This window comes from Bison bison, unplaced genomic scaffold (genome assembly GCF_000754665.1).
Source record: "Bison bison bison isolate TAMUID 2011002044 unplaced genomic scaffold, Bison_UMD1.0 scf7180017864472, whole genome shotgun sequence".
NCBI classification, from domain to species: domain Eukaryota; kingdom Metazoa; phylum Chordata; class Mammalia; order Artiodactyla; family Bovidae; genus Bison; species Bison bison.
Window position 1 is genome coordinate 205,293 of NW_011495033.1, and position 23,163 is coordinate 228,455.

The 23,163-nt window shown below is 48.7% G+C and overlaps 1 protein-coding gene across 1 annotated transcript in view; it reads right to left on the bottom strand.

Annotated features, from left to right (window-relative positions):
* RAP1GAP2 (RAP1 GTPase activating protein 2) overlaps nt 1-23,163 on the bottom strand; it is a 186,729-nt gene that overhangs the window by 57,087 nt on the left and 106,479 nt on the right. The window contains exons 4-7 of the mRNA XM_010861308.1: nt 6,670-6,705; nt 1,427-1,471; nt 674-706; nt 51-263 (exon numbers count right to left, since the gene is read on the bottom strand). Of these exons, the coding sequence (XP_010859610.1) occupies nt 51-263; nt 674-706; nt 1,427-1,471; nt 6,670-6,705 (327 nt within the window). The remainder of the gene's footprint in view (nt 1-50; nt 264-673; nt 707-1,426; nt 1,472-6,669; nt 6,706-23,163) is intronic.

The following is a 23,163-nucleotide window of genomic DNA, read 5'->3' on the forward strand; positions in this document are numbered from 1 at the left end:
CCCACCTCCAGCAGCTATTTATTTCCCTGCCCTGGGTCCCCGGGCCTTACCTTCCCCAGGAAGTGCCTGCGATAGGCCCTGGCTTCACCCTTGCACTCGAGCTTGTAGCCAAACGTGCTAGGACTGAGGCTGTCCTCCTCCTCATCCTCACAGATGCTGCTGCCCAGGGAGGTCGGTGTGCTCACGTTCTCAGGGTCCTCAATCCAGTAGCCCCCAAACTGGGGCAGGACGATCAGAGGGTATGGGCCTCCCTTCTCCACAACCTGGAGGCAGAGGGAGGGTCTGGCACTGCAGCCTGTCCAGGGTCTACAGAAGGAGGGGAGGGGTGCCGGTGGGGTGTCCCTCAACCTTCCAACCGCTCCAAGGAGGGGATCCCATCTTTGAGGCCAAAAGCAGTAAAACGAACCCCTCCTCTAAGCCCTGCAACATCTCCAGTTTCACCGACCCTGGAGCACCAGAGGTGCAAAGCTTTGGCAGATACCTCTAATTTACACATGGAAAAGCTGAGGTCACAAAAGGGATAATGGGAAGAGACCTCAGGCCCTCAAGTTCCAGGGCCAGCGTTCTCTCCCACGTGGGGCTGGACAGGGACCATCAACATCATCACCATCAGCTCCCCCAGCTGCGCCCCAGAGACAGGACCCAGAGCTGAAGGCAGCCAGGGGGCTCCTACCTCGTCGATGCTGGGGTACGGAATGTAGTCATCCTGCAAGACAAACCAGACAATGTCACCATCCATCCCCGCAACACCCATCAGGTTTGACCACTGTTTCCATTCCCCTCTCCCAGATGGGGGAGGTAGTGGGCTGGGGGCCTGGCAGACTGCAGCAGGGCCTTGGGAGGATCAACGGGCAGAACACCGGACAGAAAAACAGCCTAGAGGCAGCTCTGGAACCTGGCTTGAGTTCTTCCCCAGAGTGACAGAACCTGAGTGCAAACCCTGCCAGCTGAAGACGCAGTATGCAAAGCGCCGACGCCCACACTTCTGGTGACCCAGTTGCTCACCCTAGGAGGCTGTGACAGGAAGGTAACCTCTGATCCCATCCAGCCCCCTCCAGGTAAGAGGCCTGACCTCCAAGTGATGAGCTGCACCCCTGGGCCTGGGCAATGGAAGTTGAAGCTGAGAGTTGATGCCTCTGGAACCTGGAGCACAGAGCCCGATACCCCTACACACGGCATGTGGTCCATTCACAGGAGTGAGTGCAGAGAAGCCAGGCTGAACCTCAAGCCTTGTCTCCACCCCAGTCCACCCAGAAGCTGTCCCAAAGGCATCAAGCCAGGGTCCCCCCTTGCTGCCCACTATGCCCCAGTCAACATGGTGTGGTCACTTAAGTGGCTCATGGTGAAAATCTGAGGTAGACAGCGTAAGATAGCAGAACCCAGCAAGCCCGCTGTGTCCCCTGTCTCTGTCACCCGCCCAGCCCACCTTGTTCTTCTGGGGTCCCGGCTTCTGCTCTTCAAGCTTGATCCCCTGCAGAAACAAGGAAAAGAGGATCCATGGAAAAGCAAAGGTCACAGAAGACGAGCCAAACAGAGGAGTTTATCAGGAGCAGCTGCTTTAGCTGGCAGTTAGTGACAGCAGCAGCGGCAGCTGGCGTGGCCCTTACACACTCAGGCCTCACAGAAGCCTCGGGCAAGGCAGCAGGTTAACAGCATGGGCTCAAGCCAGATCACAGGGGTTCCAAGCCAGATCACAGGGGTTCAAGTCCCAACACTGCCACTTATGACCTGATGACCTTGGGCAAGTCACAAAACCTCTGTGTAACTCAGTGTTCCCATCTGTAAAATGGGAATGAAAACGGCACCTACTCTGGTAGTGAAGATTCAATGTTGAGAATGTGTTGAGCCCTTGGAAGAGTGGTCAGAATATGGTAAAAGCTATAGGTAAGCAGCTTTTCCATGCTGGTGCTTTTTTTTTTTTTTTTTTGGCTGCGCTGGGTCTTCGTTGCTTTGCACAGGCTTTCTCCCTAGTTGCAGCAAGCAGGGGTTGGTTACACGGACTTAGTTGCCCCATGGCACATGGGATCTTCCCAGACCAGGGATCAAACCCGTGTCCCCTACATTGCAAAGCGGCTTCTTATCCACTGTACCACCAGGCAAGACCCATTCCGGTGCTTAAACATCTCCACCAGGCTCTCTCAAAGCCAACAGGTGAGGGGTGAGGGATGGAAACCTGCATCTTGGGGTGTCGGCACCCGCAGGCTGGACCTCATGCCACACCAGCTCCACCCCTCCCTGGTGGGAGGCCCCACGGCTGACAGGCAGGTGGCCCGCTCCTCACTCTGCTGTTGTCTTACTGCCAGTGACCCTTGACAAAGCTGAGCCTCTTGCAGCTTCCACAGCTTCAATTGCGAAATGAGGATTCTAACATCCACCCATCCTTCTCACAGAGGTGTCATCGCAAGGGTCAGGCACCTTCACTGGGCCTGGATTAAAGGGCGTCATCTGCAGGCGTCTGGGAGGTGCTCTTCTGGGGAGCAGGGCCCGGTCCAAGGGTGCCACGTTCTGACTTAAGTGGGTTTTGAGGGGCTGGGGTACGTGGTGTCCCCAAAACTGTTTGAATAAATTCCGACAAGGGTGTGAGATGCTGGGACACACTGGGACATGCAGGTCCCTCTGGAGAGAAGAGTGTCCTGCAGCAGCCCCTGCCTGATCATAATACTACAGAGCAGGAGCTTGACCTTGCACAGCGCTCCCTCCTTCAGTCTCCTCTGAAAACCCTCAGCACCTATTTACCAACACGGAAGCGGGGGCCCTGGGAGCAGGTTCCTGGAGCTAGTGGCTGTCAGCACCTGGAGGTGAAGCCGGGCCGTGTGTCTACAGTGCGGAGGCCTGTCCTGCAGCCCTCAGAGCCCAGGACTCCTGCTCACTCACTGGGTGGATTTAGACTCGGGCTTCTCCAGACTTGGTGGGACTGAGTCACCTGCAGCGCCGTCCAGGAGGGCGTGGGGAGGGCCCCTCCCACTCGACAGGCCCTCCTTTCCCCACATGGGGCGAAAACCACCTGAGTGGACAGCAGTCCCTGACCAGGGAAGCAAACTGGGAGGGTGAAGAGAGGGGTGATGTCAGGAGTTGGTCTGTTTGTCCTTCGTTAGTCATCCCTCCCTGGAAACAGCCCTGGGCAGGTGAGCAAACCTCCTCCAGTGCCCTCCCCCTGACAGAGCTGCCGCCCAGCACTGGGGCCTCTCCATGTGTCAGCCTTTGCTATTGTTGTTCAGTTGCTAAGTCGTATCCGACTCCTTGCAACCCCATGGACTGCAGCACACCGCAGTCCCCTGTCCTTCACTATCTCCCAGAGCTTGCTCAAACTCATGTCCATTGAGTCAATGATGCCATCCAACCATCTCATCTTCTGTCGCCCCCTTCTCCTCCTGCCTTCAATCTTTCCCAGCCTCAGGGTCTTTTCCAATGAGTTGGCTCTTCACATCAGGTGGCCAAAGTATTGGAACTTCAGTATCAGCATCAGTCCTTCCAATGAATATTCAGGGTTGATTTCCTTTAGGATTGACTGGTTTGATCTCCTTGCTATAGGTGTCATGATTATGGCCCCCTCCCTCATCCCTGGCCATGTGGACACTGAGGTTCAGAGAGGTAGAATGACTTGACCAAGGATGTTCAGCTAGAGAGTATCAGATAGAACTTGAACCCAGGACCGAAGGGATCCAAAGCTTGTGCACTTCTGTTGCTTCAAAGGATTGTGCTCTTCTTCAAATCCCTTGGCTCTCGGTCAGGGAGGTCAGGAATCCTGGATCTTAGTCTCAGCTCTTCACAACTCTCAGAGAGCCCTGGATGCTACAATACTCGAGGCTCTGTCTCCACGCCTGCAGCATGAAAGAGGGTGCCCACACTCGACAGACTCCGCCCACACTTCACACCAGCCACTTCCCTACATGACTTTCAGACACACGGAACAGCTGGAAGCTGTGGCCCCTCAGAGGCTGGGGCCCAGTAGGCACTTGGCAGAGGCCCAAGCATTGGGAAGTCTGGTCTCAGCCCCAGGTAGTCTCAACTGAGATGAAATTGATCACCCACCCACAGGGGTCAGTCACCTGCCGTGGAGACAGAAAGGAAGCATAAAAACCAGACCCTTGGGAATTCTCTGGTGGTCCCGTGGTTAAGACTCTGAAGCTTCACTGCAGAGGGCGTGGTTGCATCTCTGGTCAGAGAACTAAGATCCTGCAAGCCTCGTAGTATGCCCAGAAAAAAATAAAACAGACCCCCTGCCCTTGACAGGCTCCCAATCTAGCTGAGAAGACAATTCAGCAGCCTTGAAACAAGAGAATGATGAGGTCAGTTGAGTGGGGCTGGATTCTGTGCTCAGAGAAGCCCTTTGTGGAGAAGGCAGGGCTAGGGGGAGGGAAGTGGGTAAAGAGATAGGGGTGAGTGGATTGCAGGAGCAACCAGAGAGAAGGCAGGGCAAGCTGCAAATTCCCCACCAGCTTGGCAGAGTGCAGAGCGGGACTCCAGGGATTGAGGTGGAAATCCCAGCTTCACTTAATTATGTGCTGCCTCCCACCACTCACTGTCAAGGCCAAGGCCCTCCCTGTTTCCGAACTTGACTGTAAGTTCCCTAAATACATATAAATTAGCTTGTAGTCCACACACTGCTGGGCACAGAAGGGGATTTTAATAACTTGCTTGTGATAATAACACAACCACTAATAACAGTTTTCCCTTCAACCGTCCCTACCTCTCCCCACCCTTAGGGCGGCGACCTGGCTTTTCCATGAGGACCACGCTTGATTGCTGGTGGCAGTCACCCTCTCAGCAGCTCCACCTGTGTCTCAGGCTGACTGTGGGCACGTCATCTGCCTCCCTCCTAGAGCTTCCAAACCATCACCACAGAATCTTCCTTCCTGGAGCCTGGAGCGTCTACTTAGCCACCATAGCATAGTGCCTAAGCCTTCTGGCTCCAAAGCTACCATAATAACTTACCAGCCCTTGAGTGCTTTACTTAATAGCTCTGTGCCTTGGTTTTCTCATCTGTGAAATGGGGATAACAATATACCTACTTCCTGTGGGACTTCTCAGGAAGAAATGAGGTGACACCTATCAATCTCTGAGCCCAGAGAAAGTGCCTGAAATGTGTAGGCTATCATCAGCATCTTCTTCCCATCTGTAACTGTTATTTCTCATTTCATCCGGACAACCATGTAAGTGGGTATTTGCATTCTCATTTGTAGAAGCTGTGCTATCGTGATTTATGAGAAATATTAATATATATTTGGTATAGCAGCCAGGTCCCAGGGGCTCCCACTGGCCAAATCTAAGATAACTTGAGCATTAAAATAAAGATTTTATTATATAGACTATAAACTATAGTATAATCAGAATCCATGAGTCCATACCAATGAGTGAATGGATGAATGGATGGATGGATAGATGGACAAATGAATAAATGAACAGAGAAAAGGGAAAGCTCTTTCTAATTGTAGAAAGCCAACTATAAATGTAGGAAAAACCTAAAACCCTTGGCATTTCCTAGGTGCTAAGAGCAATGGAGCATCTCTTTTTACAGCATTTGAACCTTTGTCCTTCATTCCTGAAACAGCTCCAGAGCCAGAAAGGTGAAAGGGGTGTCTTGTTATTCATAAGCTTATGTTAATGAGGTAACTTCTGGGAACCCCCAAGGATGGGAGCTTGTTGCTAGGGGAACCAACCCTGATTAGAGGGTTGGAACTTTCAGCCCCACCCTCAACCTCCAGAGACAGAGGAGAGGCTGGAGAGTCAATCAATCACCAATGGCCAGAAAGCCTCCACAAAAACCCACAAGGATGGGGATTTTCTAGCTGGTGAACACACACTGTTCCCGAAGAAGGCATGGGAGCTTGCATCCCTTCCCACATACCTTGCCCTCGGCCATTCTTCCATCTGGCTGTTCCTGAGTTATCTCTTTTTATAATAAGCTGTTAACCTAGTAAGTCAGTGGGTTTCCTGAGTTCTGTGAGTCACTCTAGTGAATTAATGGAACCAAGGAGCAATCATGGGAACCTCTGATTTATAGCCAGTGAGTCAAAACACGAGTGATAATCTGGATTTGGGATTGGGGTTGAAGTCAGAGGAGGGTAGTCTTGTGGGACTGAGCCCTTCACCTGTGAGATCTCCAGGGAGACTGTGTCAGAACTGGGTGAAATTGTAGGGCACCCAGCTGGTGTTGCTGAATTGTTTAGTGTGGGAAAACGGCCACGCGTTTGGCATCAGAGTGAAGCGAGAACAGTGAGTAGACAGAAAACAGGAACCAGAGGCTCAGAAAAGGGTAGGAGCTAGTGCTAGCGAGTGTTAGAAGCAGGATTTGAACTCAGGTCTGTCTCCTACTTGGCTGCTCTGCCTCCCAGACGTGAGATGACTCCTCTAAGAAGGGGCTTTCTTTCTGACCCATTCCAGGAATGACGGACCCTCTCAAACCCTCCCCACATCCGTCTGCCCTGCTGGCAGGTTCTGTTTATCTTCTCTCCATCCTTCAGGCAGGAACCATTCCAGAATCCTGAGTGCTGTTCACGTGGAAATGGCCCAGGCCCTCAGAACTGTGAGTGCTCTCTCCTCTGCCCTCCCTCCAAGGACCTGAGTTTTGCCCGTGGGTTTCTCCTGGTGTTGTGTCCTGAGGTCACGGCGGCACTCCCACCCGGGCCTTGCCCCACCCCACCCCACCCCCACATTGAGGATGCTTACCTGCATTTTCTCCAGCATCTCGAAGAACTCCGCCGACTGAAAGACACAAACAGGGCAGAGAGACAAAGACAGGGCGTCAGCCAGGAGGTAGAGAGAAAAAGCCTCCCTGCTGACTGTCTGGAAGCTCAACCCCGGCTTCCCCAGGGATAAAATTCATTTGGATCAAGAGAGAAGATAATTTGATTTTGCCTTTGCAGGGCTGGAAGGGCCAGAACACCCCATAGAACAAGACGGGGAACAAAGCGCGCCCAGGCTGGCACATGGCCCTGGAGAGAACAGTTACTCAGTCTCTGTCAAGAGGGAGGGGCCCCTGGGAAAAGCCGAGGTTTCCCCAGCGCCTGGAGATTCACCCTCCGGCAGCATTTGTGCTTGGGATGCTTTCAACCCAACAGTGGGGCCAAGATGTCCCACACAAATAGACTTCCAAGTTTTGTGGCAACACACAGCCCCTTCTGTCTCCTCACAAAAGTCTCACTTAGAATTCCAGCATACAAAACCAGTTAAAGCATGCTGCCCTGGCCAAAACAGCTGTGGAAGCTTGAGCCCTGGCGGGTCACCTCTGCCTGTCCCTGTCCGCTGTCCCCAAGGGACATTTTGGGAACCCGAGAACTTGAGAGCAAAGCCTGAAAACTGCAGCCTCCAGGAGCCTGGATGGGTTATTTTTAAAATCATAAACTATGTAAAAATTTTAACCTACTTTGGTGCCAACTTTGTAAACTCCAGATAAGACCAAAAAGAGAAAAAGAAGGTGGAATGGAAGGGTGAGGGGCTGAAAGCTGTATCCTAACAAAACACAGGCAGAGGTTCCACCAGAAGTGTCCCCACTTCCCATTCTGTGAAAAGAGCTCTACTTTCTTCTGGGCATTGGCAAGCCCTGAGTTAATCAGCACACAGAATGGACTGTCCCCAGATGAATAGGGAACAAAAGAAAGCAGTGAAAAGAAAACATGTCCTTGTCGCTTCTCCACATAGAGGTAGGGCATCCATCCTGCCTTCCTCTGCAGGCACCCACAGGCCAGAACTGCCTGATGTCCCCATCAGCCTCCACATTCTCAGAAGAGAACCACCATGGAAGGACCCTTATGGAGTCATGGGCAGAAACCAGGCCCTGCTTCAGACTCCAAGTGACCTCTCCCAAGCTAAAACTGGCCCATCAGAGGCAAAGAGTTTCCAACCTCTGCAAAGTTCAGGTTCCAGAGTCTGGAAACCCCACATGTAAATGTTCAGGGTTGAGGACAAGCTTCGGGCACCCACGTCAAGCACCTTTGACCAGAAGCTGCCAACAAACATCCAGCTCTCAAATCTATCCTTCCCATTTGCTCTGTGGATTCTAACCAACTCCAATCTCCAGGATACCAAGAATAATAAAGAACTTACAGAGGGACTTCCCTGGTGGTCAAGGGGTTACGAATCCACCTCCCAGTGCAGGCCAGGCATGTTGGATCCCTGGCTGGTGAACTAAGATCCCACATGCTGCAAAGCAACTAAGCCCGTGCAGCACAATCACTGAGCCTGCACAGCACAGCTAGAAAGAAACCCTCAAGCCGCAACAGAAGGCCCGCATGACACACCTAAGACCTGACACAGCCAAATAAACAGACAACTTTTTTAAAAAAGAACTTATACAAATTAGTAAGGATAGAAAGATGAGAAGAAAGAGGATAAGAAGATAGAAACAATCAATCAACATTTTTAAATACACAAACCTCTGACCCAACAATTCCTCTTCTAGAACATATACTATAAACACACTGACACATGAACACAGAGAGAGACACAATAAAATGGTCACTGAAGCATTGTTTGTAACAGCAAAAAAAAAAAGTGGAAACAACTTAAATATCGATCTATAGGAAACTGATCAGAATAAGCTACACAGAATAAAATACAAATACTATGGGAAGCCATGTGTCAATAATTTAGATAACTTAGATGAAACGGGGACTTCCATGGTGGCTCAGACAGTAAAGAATCTGCCTGCAATACGGGGGACCCAGGTTCAATCCCTGGGTTGAGAAGATCCTCTGGAGAAGGGAATAGCAACCCATTTCAGTATTCTTGCCTGGAGAATTCATGGACAGAGGAGCCTGCTGGGCTACAGTCCATAGGGCCACAAAGGGTGGGGCACAGCTAAGCGACTAATACATACGCAGATGAAATGGACAATCCCCAGCCATCACAGACTACCAAAGCTGACTCAGGAAGAAACAGAAGATCTAAAAAGACCTATAATAAATAATAGAGGTTGGATTAGTAATCAAAAAACTACCCACAAAGAAAAGCCCAGGTCCAGATGGCCTTTAGTTGTAAATTCTACCCCTTAAAGAAACAGTAATACTAATTCCTCCCAAACTCTTCCAGGAATAGAAGAGGGAACACTTCCCAACTTATTTCATGAGGCTAGTACTACACTGACACCAAAATTAACATCACAAGAAAAGAAAACTACAGGCCAATACAGCTTATGAAAATAAATGCAAAAATTCTCAACAAAATTCCAGCAAACTGAACCCAGCAACATAAAAAGAACTAGCATTTCAGTAATTCCACTCCCAGGTATATACCCCCAAGACAAGTGAAAACACACGTCCACTCAAGAACTTGTACACGCATGTTCACAGCAGCAGTATTCGTAATACCCCCCAAAGTGGAAACAACCCAGATGCCCATCAACTTCTGAATAAACAGATTATAGGATATCCAGACACTAGAATAGTATTCAACCATTGAAAAAAAGAATGAAGTATTGGCACATGCTACAACATGGATAAACCTTGAAAACACTGTGCTAAGTGAATGGACACAGACATAAAAGGCTGCATATTATGTGATTCCATTAATATAAAATGCCTAGAATAGGCAAATCTATAGAGACAGAATGTAAATTTGTGGTTGCTTAGGGCTCAGAGAAATGGAGGATTTGGAAGCTACAGGATATAAGGTTTCTACTGGAGCTGATGAAAAATGTTCTAAAATTGATTGTGGTAATGGTTACACAATTCTGTAAATAAACTAAAAACCATTAAACTGTACACTTTAAATAAAACTGCTCAATTATTCGGAAAGAAATCTGAGGACTTCCCTGGTTGTCCCATGCTTAAGAATTCGCTTTCCAATGCAGGGGACTCAGGTTCGATTCCTGGTTGGGGAACTAAGATCCCGCATGCCTCAGGGCAACTAAGCCCACACACCACAACTACAGAGCCCATGCCTCAACTAGAGAGAAGCCTGCCTGCCACAGCGAAAGATCCTGAATGCTGCAACTAAGATCGGATGCAGCCAAAATAAATATGTTTCGAAAAGAAAGCAGTAGTTCCATATTGCTGACATAAGATGCTCTCCAAGATCTATTGAATATAGGGGGGCGGGGGTGCAATTCAGAACATCACAGAGAACGTGACCCCATTTTAGTAAAAACAAAACCTAAAATTATTTATAGGTATGTATATAAATGAACAGAAAATAATACAGAAGAATATACCTCACACTGTCAAAAAGTTATTATAACAAGAAGAGGGAGAGAGTAGGGAAGGGAGTTCTGCTTTATATATGGGATGCTTCACAAGCATGTAGACCTACATTACTTGCATAGTTCAGTTTCAAAGAAATAAGTTTTGTAAAGGAAACAAAAATATGCGAAGGACTCAATTTGCTCAAGGAGAAATATAAAATGACCAGTGAAACATGCCCAGCCTCCCTAGTTATTAAAGTAGTTAAGATAATAAGAAGATAACATCTTTCACCTATCAGATTGGCCAAGATTAAAAAGAAAAGTCAGTGCTGGCAAGGACTACAGATAAGCGTGTGCCTGGTACTTTCTGAAGGACAATTTGGTACAATGTGTCCAAAGCCTGAAAAATGTTCAGGTATTTTGGTCCATAAATCTACTGTAAGGAATTTACACTAAAGCACTATTTGGGCAACTACACAAAAATATTGTATACAAGGATATCTGTAGAAACATTGTTTATGGGTTGAAAACAGTGGAAATAGTTGAAGTACATATCAATAAGGGAAAAATAAATAATACACGGAAGTATGCCCATACAATAAAATAACTCTAAAAGGAGATCTGTATTGATTATGTTGGTATGAAGACTCATGTCATATCGCTCAGTGAGAAAAGTAAGGATCAGAACAATATGGTCCCTTTTTAATTATTATTTACTTATTTATTTTTGGCCATACTGGGGCTTCATTGCTGAGTGCAGGCTTTCTCTCCTTGCAGCGAGTGGGGCCTATTCCCTAGCCGTGGTGCTCGGGCTTCTCACTGCAGTGGATTCTCTGGTTAAGGAGCATAGGCTCTAGGGCGCACAGGCTCAGCAGATGCAGCTCATGGGCTCTAGAGGGTGGGCTCAGCAGTTGTGGCACATGGGCTTAATTGCTCTGAGGTACGTGGAATCTTTCCAGACCAAGGATTGAACCCATGTCCCCTGCATTAGCAGGCGGATTGTTAACCACTGGACCACCCAGGGAAGTCCTGATGCTTTTTTTTTTCCAACATATATATCTTCCTGTGGATGTACACATCACTCTTGAAGGATATTTGCCAAGCTGAGTTATAGGTTAAGGATAATTTTTTGCTTTTCAGTATTTTTTCAATTTTCTATAACAATTATAAATCATTTCTGTAATTAATCAACTGCAAAGACTTCAACACATAATCAGAGGCTCTAACATGCCTCTCTTCCCTTCCCCAACTCCTGCTACAGTATGCCCCAACCAGCACTTTCATAAGATAGCACTCCCAGGAACACAAGTTTTACAGCCTTCTGTGCCCACAGAAAGCCCCTGAATTCAGGCCAATTAATTTCCAGGTCTAATCATGACCCTGTGTGTTATAGATAAAGAAATTCTCTTGAATCACCCCCCACATCCAACTTACCCATTGGTATCTATATCTGGCAACCAAAAAAACCTTAGGTGTGTTCTTACACAATGCTCTTGTGCTAGTTAATCAATTAACCCCACATGATTAAATACTGGTCACTGGAAGTACTGGGGAAGGGCCCCCTTCCAGGTGGCTCAGTGGTAAAGAACCTGCCTGCCATGCAGGAGACTCCGGTTCAATCTCTGGGTCGGGAAGATCCCCTGGAGGAGGAAATGGCAACCCATTCCGGTATTCTTGCCTGGGAAATCCCATGGACAGAGGAGCCTGGCAGTCTACACTCCATGGAGTCTCAAAAGAGTCGGATGTGACTTTGAAACCACACAACAACAACAGATCTTAAAAATTATGAGACAAAATTAGTGATGCTGCAGGTGACCAGTGGTTCAGAGCAGGCAGGCAGCACTCCTTGCTGGGAGGTAAGAATATTAGTTCACTACTGCTACGTAACAAATTACTCCCAAAACTTAGCAACTCACAACAATGTCCATGGGTCAGGAATTCAACTGCTTCATTGGGCAGTTCTGGCTCAAGGTTTCTCAGGCAGTTGCATTCAGGATGTCAGCAGAGGCTGAAGGCTTGATTGTGGCCAGGGGATCTGCTTCTAAGATGGTTTAGTCACAAAGCTGTCAGCAGGAAGGCCCAGTTCCCATCACACGGACCTCTCCTTTGGCTGCTTGAGTGTCCTTACAGCATGGCGGCTGACCCTCCCCCACCCCAACCCACCCAGAGCAAGGCAGCCAAGAGAGAAAGCACAAAAGAAGCTACAGTACCTTTACGCCTATTCCTTATTCTAGTCCTTACTTTTATCTTATTTTATCCTTATTCTTTATCCTACTCCTTATTCTTTATGGGTTTTTTTAATATTTATTTTTTTTATTTGGATGCTTTGGGTCTTAGTTGCAGCATGCAGGAACTTTCTCGCAGCATGTGGGATCTTTTGTTGCAGCACTTAGACTTCACCCTAGCTGTGGTGAACAGGCTCCAGAGCACACAGGCTTGGAAGCTGCAGCCTGTGGCCTCAGTTGCCCCGTGGCAGGTAGGATCTTAGTTTCCTGACCAGGGATTGAACCCGTGTCCCCTGCATTCAAAGGCGGATTCTTAACCAATGAACCACCAGGGAAGTCCCTGTCCTATTCTTCAGAAGCAAGTGTCCATGACCAGCCTGCACTCGAACGGATAGGAATGAGGTTCCACCTCTACAGGAGAGAAGTGTCAAAGAATTCGAGGTCATGTTTTAAAATGACCGCATCAAGGAAGGCTTCTTGTAAGGCTTCTGGTTGTAAATGCAACCAGACCTTAAAAGATAAACAGGAATCACTTGATAGAGAAGGAGTGTGTGTTAGTTGCTCAGGCTTGTCTGACTCTTTGCGACCCCATGGACTGTAGCCCACCAGGCTCCTCTTGTCCATGGGGATTCTCCAGGCAAGAATACTGGAGTGGGTTGCCGTTTCCTTCTCTGGTAGGGGGAATCTTTCCAACCCAGGGATTGGACCCAGATCTCCTGCATTGCAGGTGGATGCTTTACCATCTGAGCTACTAGGGAAGCCCAATAGCAAGGGTGCGGAGGGCGTTACAGGCAGTGGTATAACAGCGAGGGCAAAGGTGAAGGAGCATGGTGTGTACTCAATGAACGGTGAGTGGATCAACTCGGCTGCCCGAGGCCTCTGGGTCAACATCCTGAAGTTCAGACTGAAAAGGAGGGTGCAGGCCTGAGAGACTCTGAATGTCAGGAATTTGGGCTTAATCTGGAAGCTCCTGGAAAGCTACTGAGGTTTGCGTATGGTAGAAAGACTGTCCTCCCTTAATATCTGTGGGGGATTGGTTCCAGCATCCCTGAGGATACTGAAATCCAAGGATGCTCCAGGCCCTTAAAGACAATGGCGCAGGGACTTCCCTGGTGGTCGACTAGTTAAGAAGTTGCCTTCCAATGCAAGAGACACAGGTTCAATCCCTAGTCCGGGAAGAATCCACATGCACTGGTGTGATTAAACCTGTGTACCACAACTTCTGAGCCCATACCCCCCGCCCCCAACAGCCCACGCTCCAAAAAGATAAAAGAAGCCAGTGCAATGAAAAGCCCGTGCACCATAACTGGAGAGTACCCCCTGCTCACCACAACTAGAGAAAGCCCATGAAACACTGAAGACCAGTGCAGCCAAAACTAAATAAATGAATAAAGAAAATTTTTTAAGAAAAGAAAATGATGGCGCACAAGTGCCCCCTTTTCCCACAGGTTCCACCAGCTGGGGATCAAAATCAAAATCTTTGGTTAAATCTGTGGATGCAAAACCCATGGATACAGAGGGTCAGTTCAACAGGAGCCATAGAATCCAGTGGTCAAATCCAGGTCTGGAGAGTGGCCGACACCCTACTGACCGGTTTGTGTGGCACAAGGCCTGTGATTCAATCTCTCTTACTTCCCTCACCTGAAAGCGGAATCAGCCCCTGCCTTTCAGGGCTCACGTGAAGATGAAGTAAGAATATAAACAAGAAGTGCCAGAGCCTGGTCCATGGCTTTTGTTATTGTTCAATCGCTAAGTCGTGTCTTACTCTTTATGACCCCATGGACTGCAGCACACCAGGCTCCCCTGTCCTTCACTATCTCCTGGGGTTTTCTCACATTCATGTCCATTGAGTCGGTGATGCCATCTAACCTTTTCATCCTCTGCTGCCTGCTTCTCCTCCTGCCTTCAATCTTTCCCAGATCAGGGTCTTTTCCAATGAATGGGCTCTTCATAACAGGTGGCCAAGTGTTGGAGCTTCAGCTTCAGCATCAGTCCTTCCAATGAATATTCAGGGTTGATTTCCTTCAGGATTGACTGGTTTGATCTCCTTGCTGTCCAAGGGACTCTCAGGAGTCTTCTCCAACGCCACAGTTCGAAAGCACCAATTCTTCAGTGCTCAACCTTCTTTACAGTCCAACTCTCACATCCATACATGACTACTGGAAAAACAGCAACTTCTATAAGGAATTCTGAGAAACTTCACTCTGGAAATAAACTCTGTCCTGCTGGGAGATGATCTAGTACCTTTAGGTAGTTAGCTTTTCCTTTTATTTTTATGAAAATTTTTATTTATTTAATTTTTGGCCCCGCTGTGCAGCATGCCAGATCTTAGGCCCCAACCAAGGATCAAACCCGTGCCCCCTGCAGTGGAAGCAAACAGTCTTAACAACTGGATCACCAGGGAAGTCCCAGCTTCTCCTGATTAAGCTTTTCTTGACTTCGTCCATCTTCCCAGAGGCAGTGTGTTTCGATTACTGTTAAAAATGGGTCTACTTCCTGAATGAAGATGCTCCATGGCCTCGGGGCTGGCACAGATGATGAGATGAAAGGGCTGTGACTCAGCCTCAGTCCTGAGTAACGCACAGGGTGGACAACTGCGGCGTGGACAGTGTCCAGGAGCAGAAACTGGCCAGTGGCAACTCGGCCTGGGCTGACCTGGCCCCACTTCGTGGTGACTTGTTGAACTTTCCAGTGGGATGGTGCCAGCCTTGGCAAAGAGCAAGCCTCCTTTTCCACCCAGAAGCAAGGTGACTCAGGCCAGCCTGGGACCTCAGTTCCAGTCCCACCCTTGTCCACACCCCCTGAGACTGCCTCACGCAGCCAAGGGCGCGCAGCAGGCATGCAATAAATGCTCACTGACTCACGGGCATCATCCCACAGGCCCTTCAGGACAGAATGAGGCCCTGCCGGAAGCATCCTTCAGAAGGGCACCCCCTCCATCAGTTAGCAAGAAATGTAGTTCGGCTTCCTCACCAGTAGCAGCGGCCCAGCTGTCTAACTTATTATTAGCAATAGCCATCACCACCCAAATCTGAGCAGAGGCCAGCTTTCCCCCTGGGCTCTGCTTTAACAGCCTGTCGAGTAGTCCATGAAATAATCACCAAGAGCCAGCGCCCAGCTAAGGAATCCACAGGCTGGGCCCCGAGGGTCTGTCCAGGTTCAAGCCATATCCTCCCACCTCCCCGTACAGAAACTACCCAAACTTCTTTAGAAGGACAAAGCAAGTCCTTGCGGGGAGAGGGTCAGAGGAGGTCCGAGGTAACAGAGGCAGGAGAGAACAGGAACTGCAAGGCCAGTCTTGAGGAATCTTCCCGGCACCCCTCCTTGTTCACTCTGGTGCCAGCCCCCTGCCCAGGTGGTGAAGAAGCAGAAACAATGGAAGAAATTCAGTACCGGAGGGCCACCGCCCCATCTCAGCACCCTGGCCCCTGCCTGGGGACTGGAGCGGCCTGGCCTACCTCTCTCTGGTCCACAGCAGCTCTACACATGGATGCGGCCTTTCCCAGCAGATGGGCGGCCACCTGTTCTTTCCTTCTTACAGCATCGCAGCTCGGAGGCCCCCACCAGCACATTCCCCCCCTCTTTCCTCCTCCTCTCTGAACCTCGCTAGAGATGTAACACCCACCGCCATCCATCTGCTGCCCACCGGATCCCTGCTGGGGGTCCTGCCCTAGCTTTGGGCTCCTCTGCTCCCCTCTTGCAGGCAGGCTGTGTTTGTGTGTGAGCAGCCTTCTTACACTCTTGCCCAGGAGGTACCACCCACCCAGTGCTCACACACAGGACGAGGTTGTGTGAGCACCTGAGCCTTGCAACGGGGCTCAGAACCGCACCGACTCACAGGGCTGTGGTCGGATAACGTGAGCCTGTCTGCAGAGCCGGGGACGGCACCCAGCGCAGGACTCACTCCATGCACGGCAGCAGCGACTGTCTCCTGATCCAGCCTCAACGCAGGACGTGCATGAAGAGGCCAAGTCATATTAACAGCGACCAGAAGGGCTAAAACCAAACAAGGATGGAAGACAAGGTGTCTTCCAGCCCACAGGGGTCCCACGAAAACAGGATGGAGATGAGTTTGGGGTGGGGGAGAAAACAGGGGTCTGAGCAGGTTTCTCATCCCACAGGGAAGGAAGACATCACTAAAGAAAAGGATTCCTGCAGAATTTCATAGAGATTTTTGGAAACTTGGGGAGCTGGGAGCCCAGAGCACACACCCCGTTGGGAACCAGATCAGATGTGTCCCAGGGCTGCCCAACCATACCACACTGAGCTATCCCGGCTCAGCTGCTGGCTCAGAGGCCCCTATCTGCAGGATAGCAGGATGAGGGCCAGCTGGATGCCAGCCTGGCTGCTGAAACCTGTAGAGGAAGGCAAAGGATGGTCCATGAGAACGGAAAGCCCTTGAGGGCAGGGCTCTGATTATTTTCTTCACTGCTATATCCCTGGGTTTACAGCTGCCTGGCACAGAGGAGATGCTCAGGAAACATTTCCTGAGTGAATGACTCAAAACCCTGCCCTGCAAGATGAGAATGAAATGGGCAGGGGAGACTGACTGTAAGTGACTGGAGCTATCTCCTCGGGATGGCTACAGTCAGGGCAGGCCAGGCCACTGCATGTGCTCCTAAGCGCTGTCTCTTCTCTGACCACAGACTGCACCCCTCACCCTGGACAGCCAACAGGAGTCCCCAGTAAGTTCCATCCAGACACAGGTCCTATTCCAATCAATTCTCCCCTATGCACACTTCATGCTTCTCCTTCCCTGCTCTGGTCTCCCTTCCCACCGTCTCACACTGAACATAGCTCCTTGGCTGCTGGAGTCCTGCAGAGGCACAGCTTCAACTATGTCACGTTGGGTCAGGAGCCTGCAAGACTCTTTATTACCTATGGCAATGGTGATACAATGGAACCATGTGAAGGAGCTGTTAAAACCCAGGTTCCTGCCATCACCACCACACTGCCGCCAAGAGAATCTGCATTTCTAACACACTCCCAGGTAATACCGATACTCCTGACCAGAGACCACACTGTGAGAACCACTGACCTATGGAATTATCATGTTTAATGCAGAGGGGGTGTGAAAGGGATCAAACTGGCCAGAGCAGAGATAGGACAGGGAAAAGAGTGGGAGGATGGCTGGTTTTTATAAGACATCTTCAAAATTAGGCAGATTCATTTTTAAATCTATGAAAGAGGATTTGAAAATGCAAATGACTACAAGTACCAGGCAAGTAACATTTAAAAATGAAGAGATAACAAGAGATTGGATCTGTAATCCAAAACCTCCCAACAGAGAAAAGTCCAGGGTCAGACGGCTTCATGGTAAATTCCAACAAACATGTAAAGAAGAATTAGCACCAATCCTTCATAAACTCTTCCAGAGGAAGCAAAGAGGAAGGAACACTACTTAACTCATTCTATAGGCCAGCATTACCAAAACCACACAAAGAAACCACAAGGAAATAAAACTACAGACCAATATCCCTGATGGACACAGATGTAAAAATTCTCAACAAAATACTAGCTCATCAAACCCAACAGCATGTTACGCACTGTGTCCAGGTGGGATTTATCCCAGGAATGCAAGGTTGGTTCAACATAAGGAAGGAAATCAATCATCACATTAATGGAATTAAGGGGAAAAAAAAAACACACAAAATCATCTTGATACAGAAACAGCATCTGACAAAATCTAATGCCCTTTCTTGATGAAAAAAACACTCAGAAAACTAGGAATAGAAGGAACTTCCTCAACATGATGAGGGCTTTTTTTTTAAACCTATAGCTAACATCATGCTCAATGATACTGAAAACATACTGCAAGCTTTCCCCCTGAGATCAGGAACCAAGAATGCCCACTTTCTCCACTACTATTGTGTGTACTGAAAGTTCTATCCTGAACAACTGGACAAGAGAAAGAAATGAAAAAGGAAAAATAAAACTATATTTGCAGGTGACATGATCCAATATGAGAAACCCAAAGAATCCACAAAAACACTACTAGAGCTAATAAAGAAAATCAGAAAAATTGCAGAGTGCAAGATCAGCACACAAAAGTCATTTGTACTTCTATACACCAGCAATGAACAATCTGAAGAGAAAATTAAGAAAACAACTCCATTTACAAGAATATCAAAAAAATAAAATAAAATCCCTAGAATAATTTAACCAAGGAGGTAAAGGATTCAAGTACTGAAAACTAAAAGACATTGATGAAAGAAATTAAAGAAGACTTAAATAAATGGTATGGCATTCCTTTCATGGGTTGGAAGAATCAGTATTGTGAAGATGGCAATAACCACCCAAAGTGATCAACAGATTCAATCCAATCCCTATCAAAATTCAAGTTGGATTTCTTTGCAGAAGTTGACAAGCTGTTCCTAAAATTGATGTGGAAACTCAAGGAACTCAGAATAGCCAAAACATTCTTGGGAAAAAACTCACAATTTCCAATTTCAAAACTTACTACAAGGCTATAGTGATCAAAACAGTGTATTACTGGCATAAGGATAAACAATGGAATAAAATTTAGAGCCCAGAGATAAATCCATGCATTTCTGGCCAATTGACTCTTGACAAGGTCAAGACCAAAAGAACAGTCTTTTCAACAAATGGTGCTAGAAAAACTAGATACCCACGTGCAAAATAAACAAAGTTGGACACCTGTACACCAAACCACATGCAGAAAGCAAAAACTTAAATCTAAGAGCTAAAACTGTAAAACTCTTGGAAGAAAACACAAGGTTAAATTTTCATGGTCTTAGATTTGGTAACGTATTCTTAGACACGACACCAACAAAAAAGGAAACATAAATTATTGAACATAAAAATTCAAAACTTTTGTGCTTTAATGGACATTATCAAGAAAGTAAAAAAACAACCAACAGAATGGGAGAAAATATTTGGAAGGCACACATCTGTATCCAGAACACATGGGCTTTCCTGGTAGCTCAGCAGTAAAGAACCGCCTGCAATGCAGGAGACACAGGAGACGCTGGTTTGATCCCTGGGTCAGGAAGACCCCCTGGAGGAGGGCATGACAACTCAGTCCAGTATTCTTGCCTGGAGAACCCCATAGGTAGAGGAGCCTCGTGGCCTACAGTTCATGGGGTTGCAGAGAGTCAAACACGACTGAAGCCACTGAGTAGCACATAAGCGTGCACATCCAGAATATATAAAGAACTCTGATAACTTAAGACAAACAACCCTCTTTTAAAATAGGAAAAGGACTTGAACAGACATTTCTCCAAAGAAGATATACAAACGGACAATAGGAAAATGAAAAAAACACTCCACATCATTAAGTGGTGTGCATGGGTGTGCTAAGTCCCTTCAGTCGAGTTGTGGGGAAATGCAAATCAAAACCACAATGAGATACCATTCTCACACCCACTGGGATGGCTATAGTCAAAAAATAGAAAATAACAGGTGCTGGCAAGCATGTGGAAAAATTGGAACCCTCACACATTGCTGGTGGGAATGTAAAATGGCACAGCTGCTGTGGAAAACAGTTTGGCAGGTCCTCAATAAGTTAAACATAGAGTTGCCATATGACCCAGCAATTCCACTCCTAGGTAGATACCCGAAGAACCGAAAACAAGTACTCACACAAATACTCACATTTACACAAATGTTGTTCATTCATGCACTGAAGAGTTGCACCATTTACACTTGCCAAAAGGTAGAAACAGCCCAAATGTCCATCACAACCGGACAGATTAACAAATTGTGGTGCATCCACACAACAGAATATCATTCAGCCAGGAAAAGAAACCAAGTGCTCATACGAGCTACAAGGTGAATAAGCCTCAGAAAAGCATCCCAAGTGAAAGATGCCAGACACAAAAGGTCCCATACTGTACGACTCCATTTCTACAAAATATCCGGAATAGGCAAATCAATCCATAGAGAGAGAAAGCAGATGAGTGAATGCCAGGGGCTGGAGCTGGGCGGGGGGTGCGGGGGGCGATGGAGAGCAAGAGCTAAATGGGATTTGATTTGGAGGTGACAGAAATAGTTTAGAACTAGACAGAGATGATGGTTGCAAAATACTGTAAATATACTAAATGCCAATGAATCGTTCACTTCAAATGATTGATTTTATGTTGTGTACATTTTCCCTCAATGAAAATAAGACTTGGGAGAGTGAACCAATGGTAATGGAAGAGTGCACATCCCTTACAAAAGGGGCAACTGCTGCTCCTTTCTGCCAGGCTGCAAGCAGGAATGCCAGCTTAATGTTACCAGCGTTTTCAACATTTCAAGGTAAGCCAGAAATCCCAATTTGTATGTAAACTCCCAACTTCTAGACATTGATAACCAAATGTTCTCTACATGGACCAAACAAAATGTGTCTATGAGCCAAGTCAGTCCACAAGCCGCTGTATAACAAAGAGCCATCGCATGTTTCTAAGCTGGAAAATGAGAAGATATAAGAAAAATTTAGGGAGTCCCAGGATATTCTCTGTTGGGTACCCGTGATATGCCAGGCCCTGGAGCACTGGAGCAGGCACATTACAAATGCTAGCCTGTCAGTCCACGGAAGGAGGGTTAGAGGGGTGGAAGGCATTGAGTGACTAAGCAACTTGCCCAAACTGAACATATTCAGTAAAGGCAGAAGCCAGATTCAGGTTCAGATCTATCTGGGTTTGAGAACTCCACATCTCACTGTGTGCCTGACAGACATCTTAGACTGAACTAGGCCCAACAGAACACTCAGAAACTCTTTTTTTTTTAATCATTAACTCTTCCCCTCAAAAGCTTTCCTCCACCCTAGCCAGTCTTCCCCATTGTCCACCCACCCTGACAAAATCCCCAGGATCATCACTGATTTCTTTTTCCTCATTCTCCATACCTAGTAGGCCTGCAGAGTGAAAGTGTTGCTCAGTCGTGTCCAACTCTTTGCGACACCATGGACTATAGCCTGCCAGGCTTCTCTGTCCATGGAATTCTCCAGACAAGAATACTGGAGTGGGGTCCCTTCTCCAGGGGATCATCCTGACCCAGGGATCAAACCCAGGTCTCCTGCATTGCAGGCAGATACTTCACTTTATAAGCCACCAGGGAAGCCCCGATAGGCCTGCAAGTCCAATGTCAAAATATCTCCCAAGTCTGAGCACTTGTCAACAGCATCCCTACTCCCATCATCTCTCACTGCCCCTCATCAGGACCACGCAGCAGCCTCCTCGGCAGTCCCCAGCTTCCACACCAGTGACCCCCTATCCAGCCCAGCCCCCTCGGACATCAGCCACACAGTCTTTCTGGAAGATAAATCAGATGGCACCCATCTCCCTCCAGTGCACCACTCCACACCCTGCCAAGGTCAAGGGGTGTCAGGACATTTCAGTTTGTAACAAGGTCACCAGGCTTACACCCTGCCCCCTGCTCTGGAGCTACTGGTGGCTCAGCCTGAGATTGGGGGACTTCTCGACCAACCCTCAAACAAGTATCCTATCACGCCCCACACTCCCTAAACAGTCACAGTCCAGGAAGGGAAAGAAAGGAAAGAACTCAGCCCAGCCACCCCCCTCCCCCGACCTCCCGCCTGCCACAGATAGGTGTGAACGAGAAGACAGCAGTCCTGACCCCAGTTCAGCAGGAGGGGCACAAGGTCTGGCAGAGCTGAAAGAGGAGGGTGCCCACAGAGCCTCCAGGGACAATCTGACTTGGCAGGAAGGGACCTTGACTCCCAGGCCAGGGGGAAACGTCACACACACCATTCCCAAGTGTCACCCTAACAGCCCCAGGGCCCTGTGACAGGACACGGGCCCCTGCCAGGGCCTTCCCGGGCACACAGCACAGAGCAGGGAGGGCTGCAGCCACAGGGCTGGCCTGCCAGCTCCGAGTGTCTGGAGCCAGGCAGAAGGAAGGCAGCTGCAGTGTCCCTCCCTCTCCTGCCCCTGGCACCCCACCTGGCACAGCCTACAGGTGGGTGAGAGTCCCCTCAGGCCCTCACCCGGCATCAGGAAGCCTCGACAGAGGAGCACAGACGTGAGCCCTGCCCGGTCTCACACCAGGGCCCCCACCTCACCCCTCCAGGTCAAGGGGGAAAGGCTCTGGCCCCTGACTCCACCCCACACCCCCTCTTCAGCCCTAATCCCCTCTGTCCCTGGTCTCTCCTTCCCCAAGTGACAGTGGCCTCCGCACCCCACCAGGGCTCCCTGCCAGGTGACACCGGGAGTGGTCATCTGGCTCCTGCCTTGACCGGGCCACTCTGGGCAGCCGGTGTGGACAGGCATAGCCCCCTAACCCGGGCACACTCACCAAAATGTTCTTTAAGAAATCCATCATCTTCCACCAGTGCCTTCCCCTGCGAGTTGAGGGGGGCCCTGACTGTCTGCCTGAGCAACACCGTTGTGGTGGCTGCTAGCACCCCAGCTGCTGCTGCTGCTGCTGACGTTGAACAACTTCCTTAAGATCAAACAAGGAACTGCAGGACTTGGGTGTCCGCCCGGAGCTGTCATTCCACATTGACTGGATCTGACCTTTGACCCCTCTGTCACCGCCACTGTTTTTCTGGGGAACCCAGAGCCGGTGGAGCCACCGCATAGTGTATGTAGTAAGAGCGAGAGGTTCTCCCCCCAGGTGAGAGGCGCTGTAGGTTGTCAGGGGAGACTCCTTTGGGGTGTTGGAAGCATTACTGTCTCTCCAGCCTTAATCTTTTTGTTTAATTTCATTTATTTATTTATTTGTTTAATTAGGCTGTGCTGGGTCTTCATTGCTGCACAGATTTTTCTCTAGTTGCAGTGCCTGGGCTTCTCATTGCAGGGGCTTCTCTTGTTGGGGAGCATGGACCCTAGGGCGTGAGGGCTTCAGTAGTTGTGG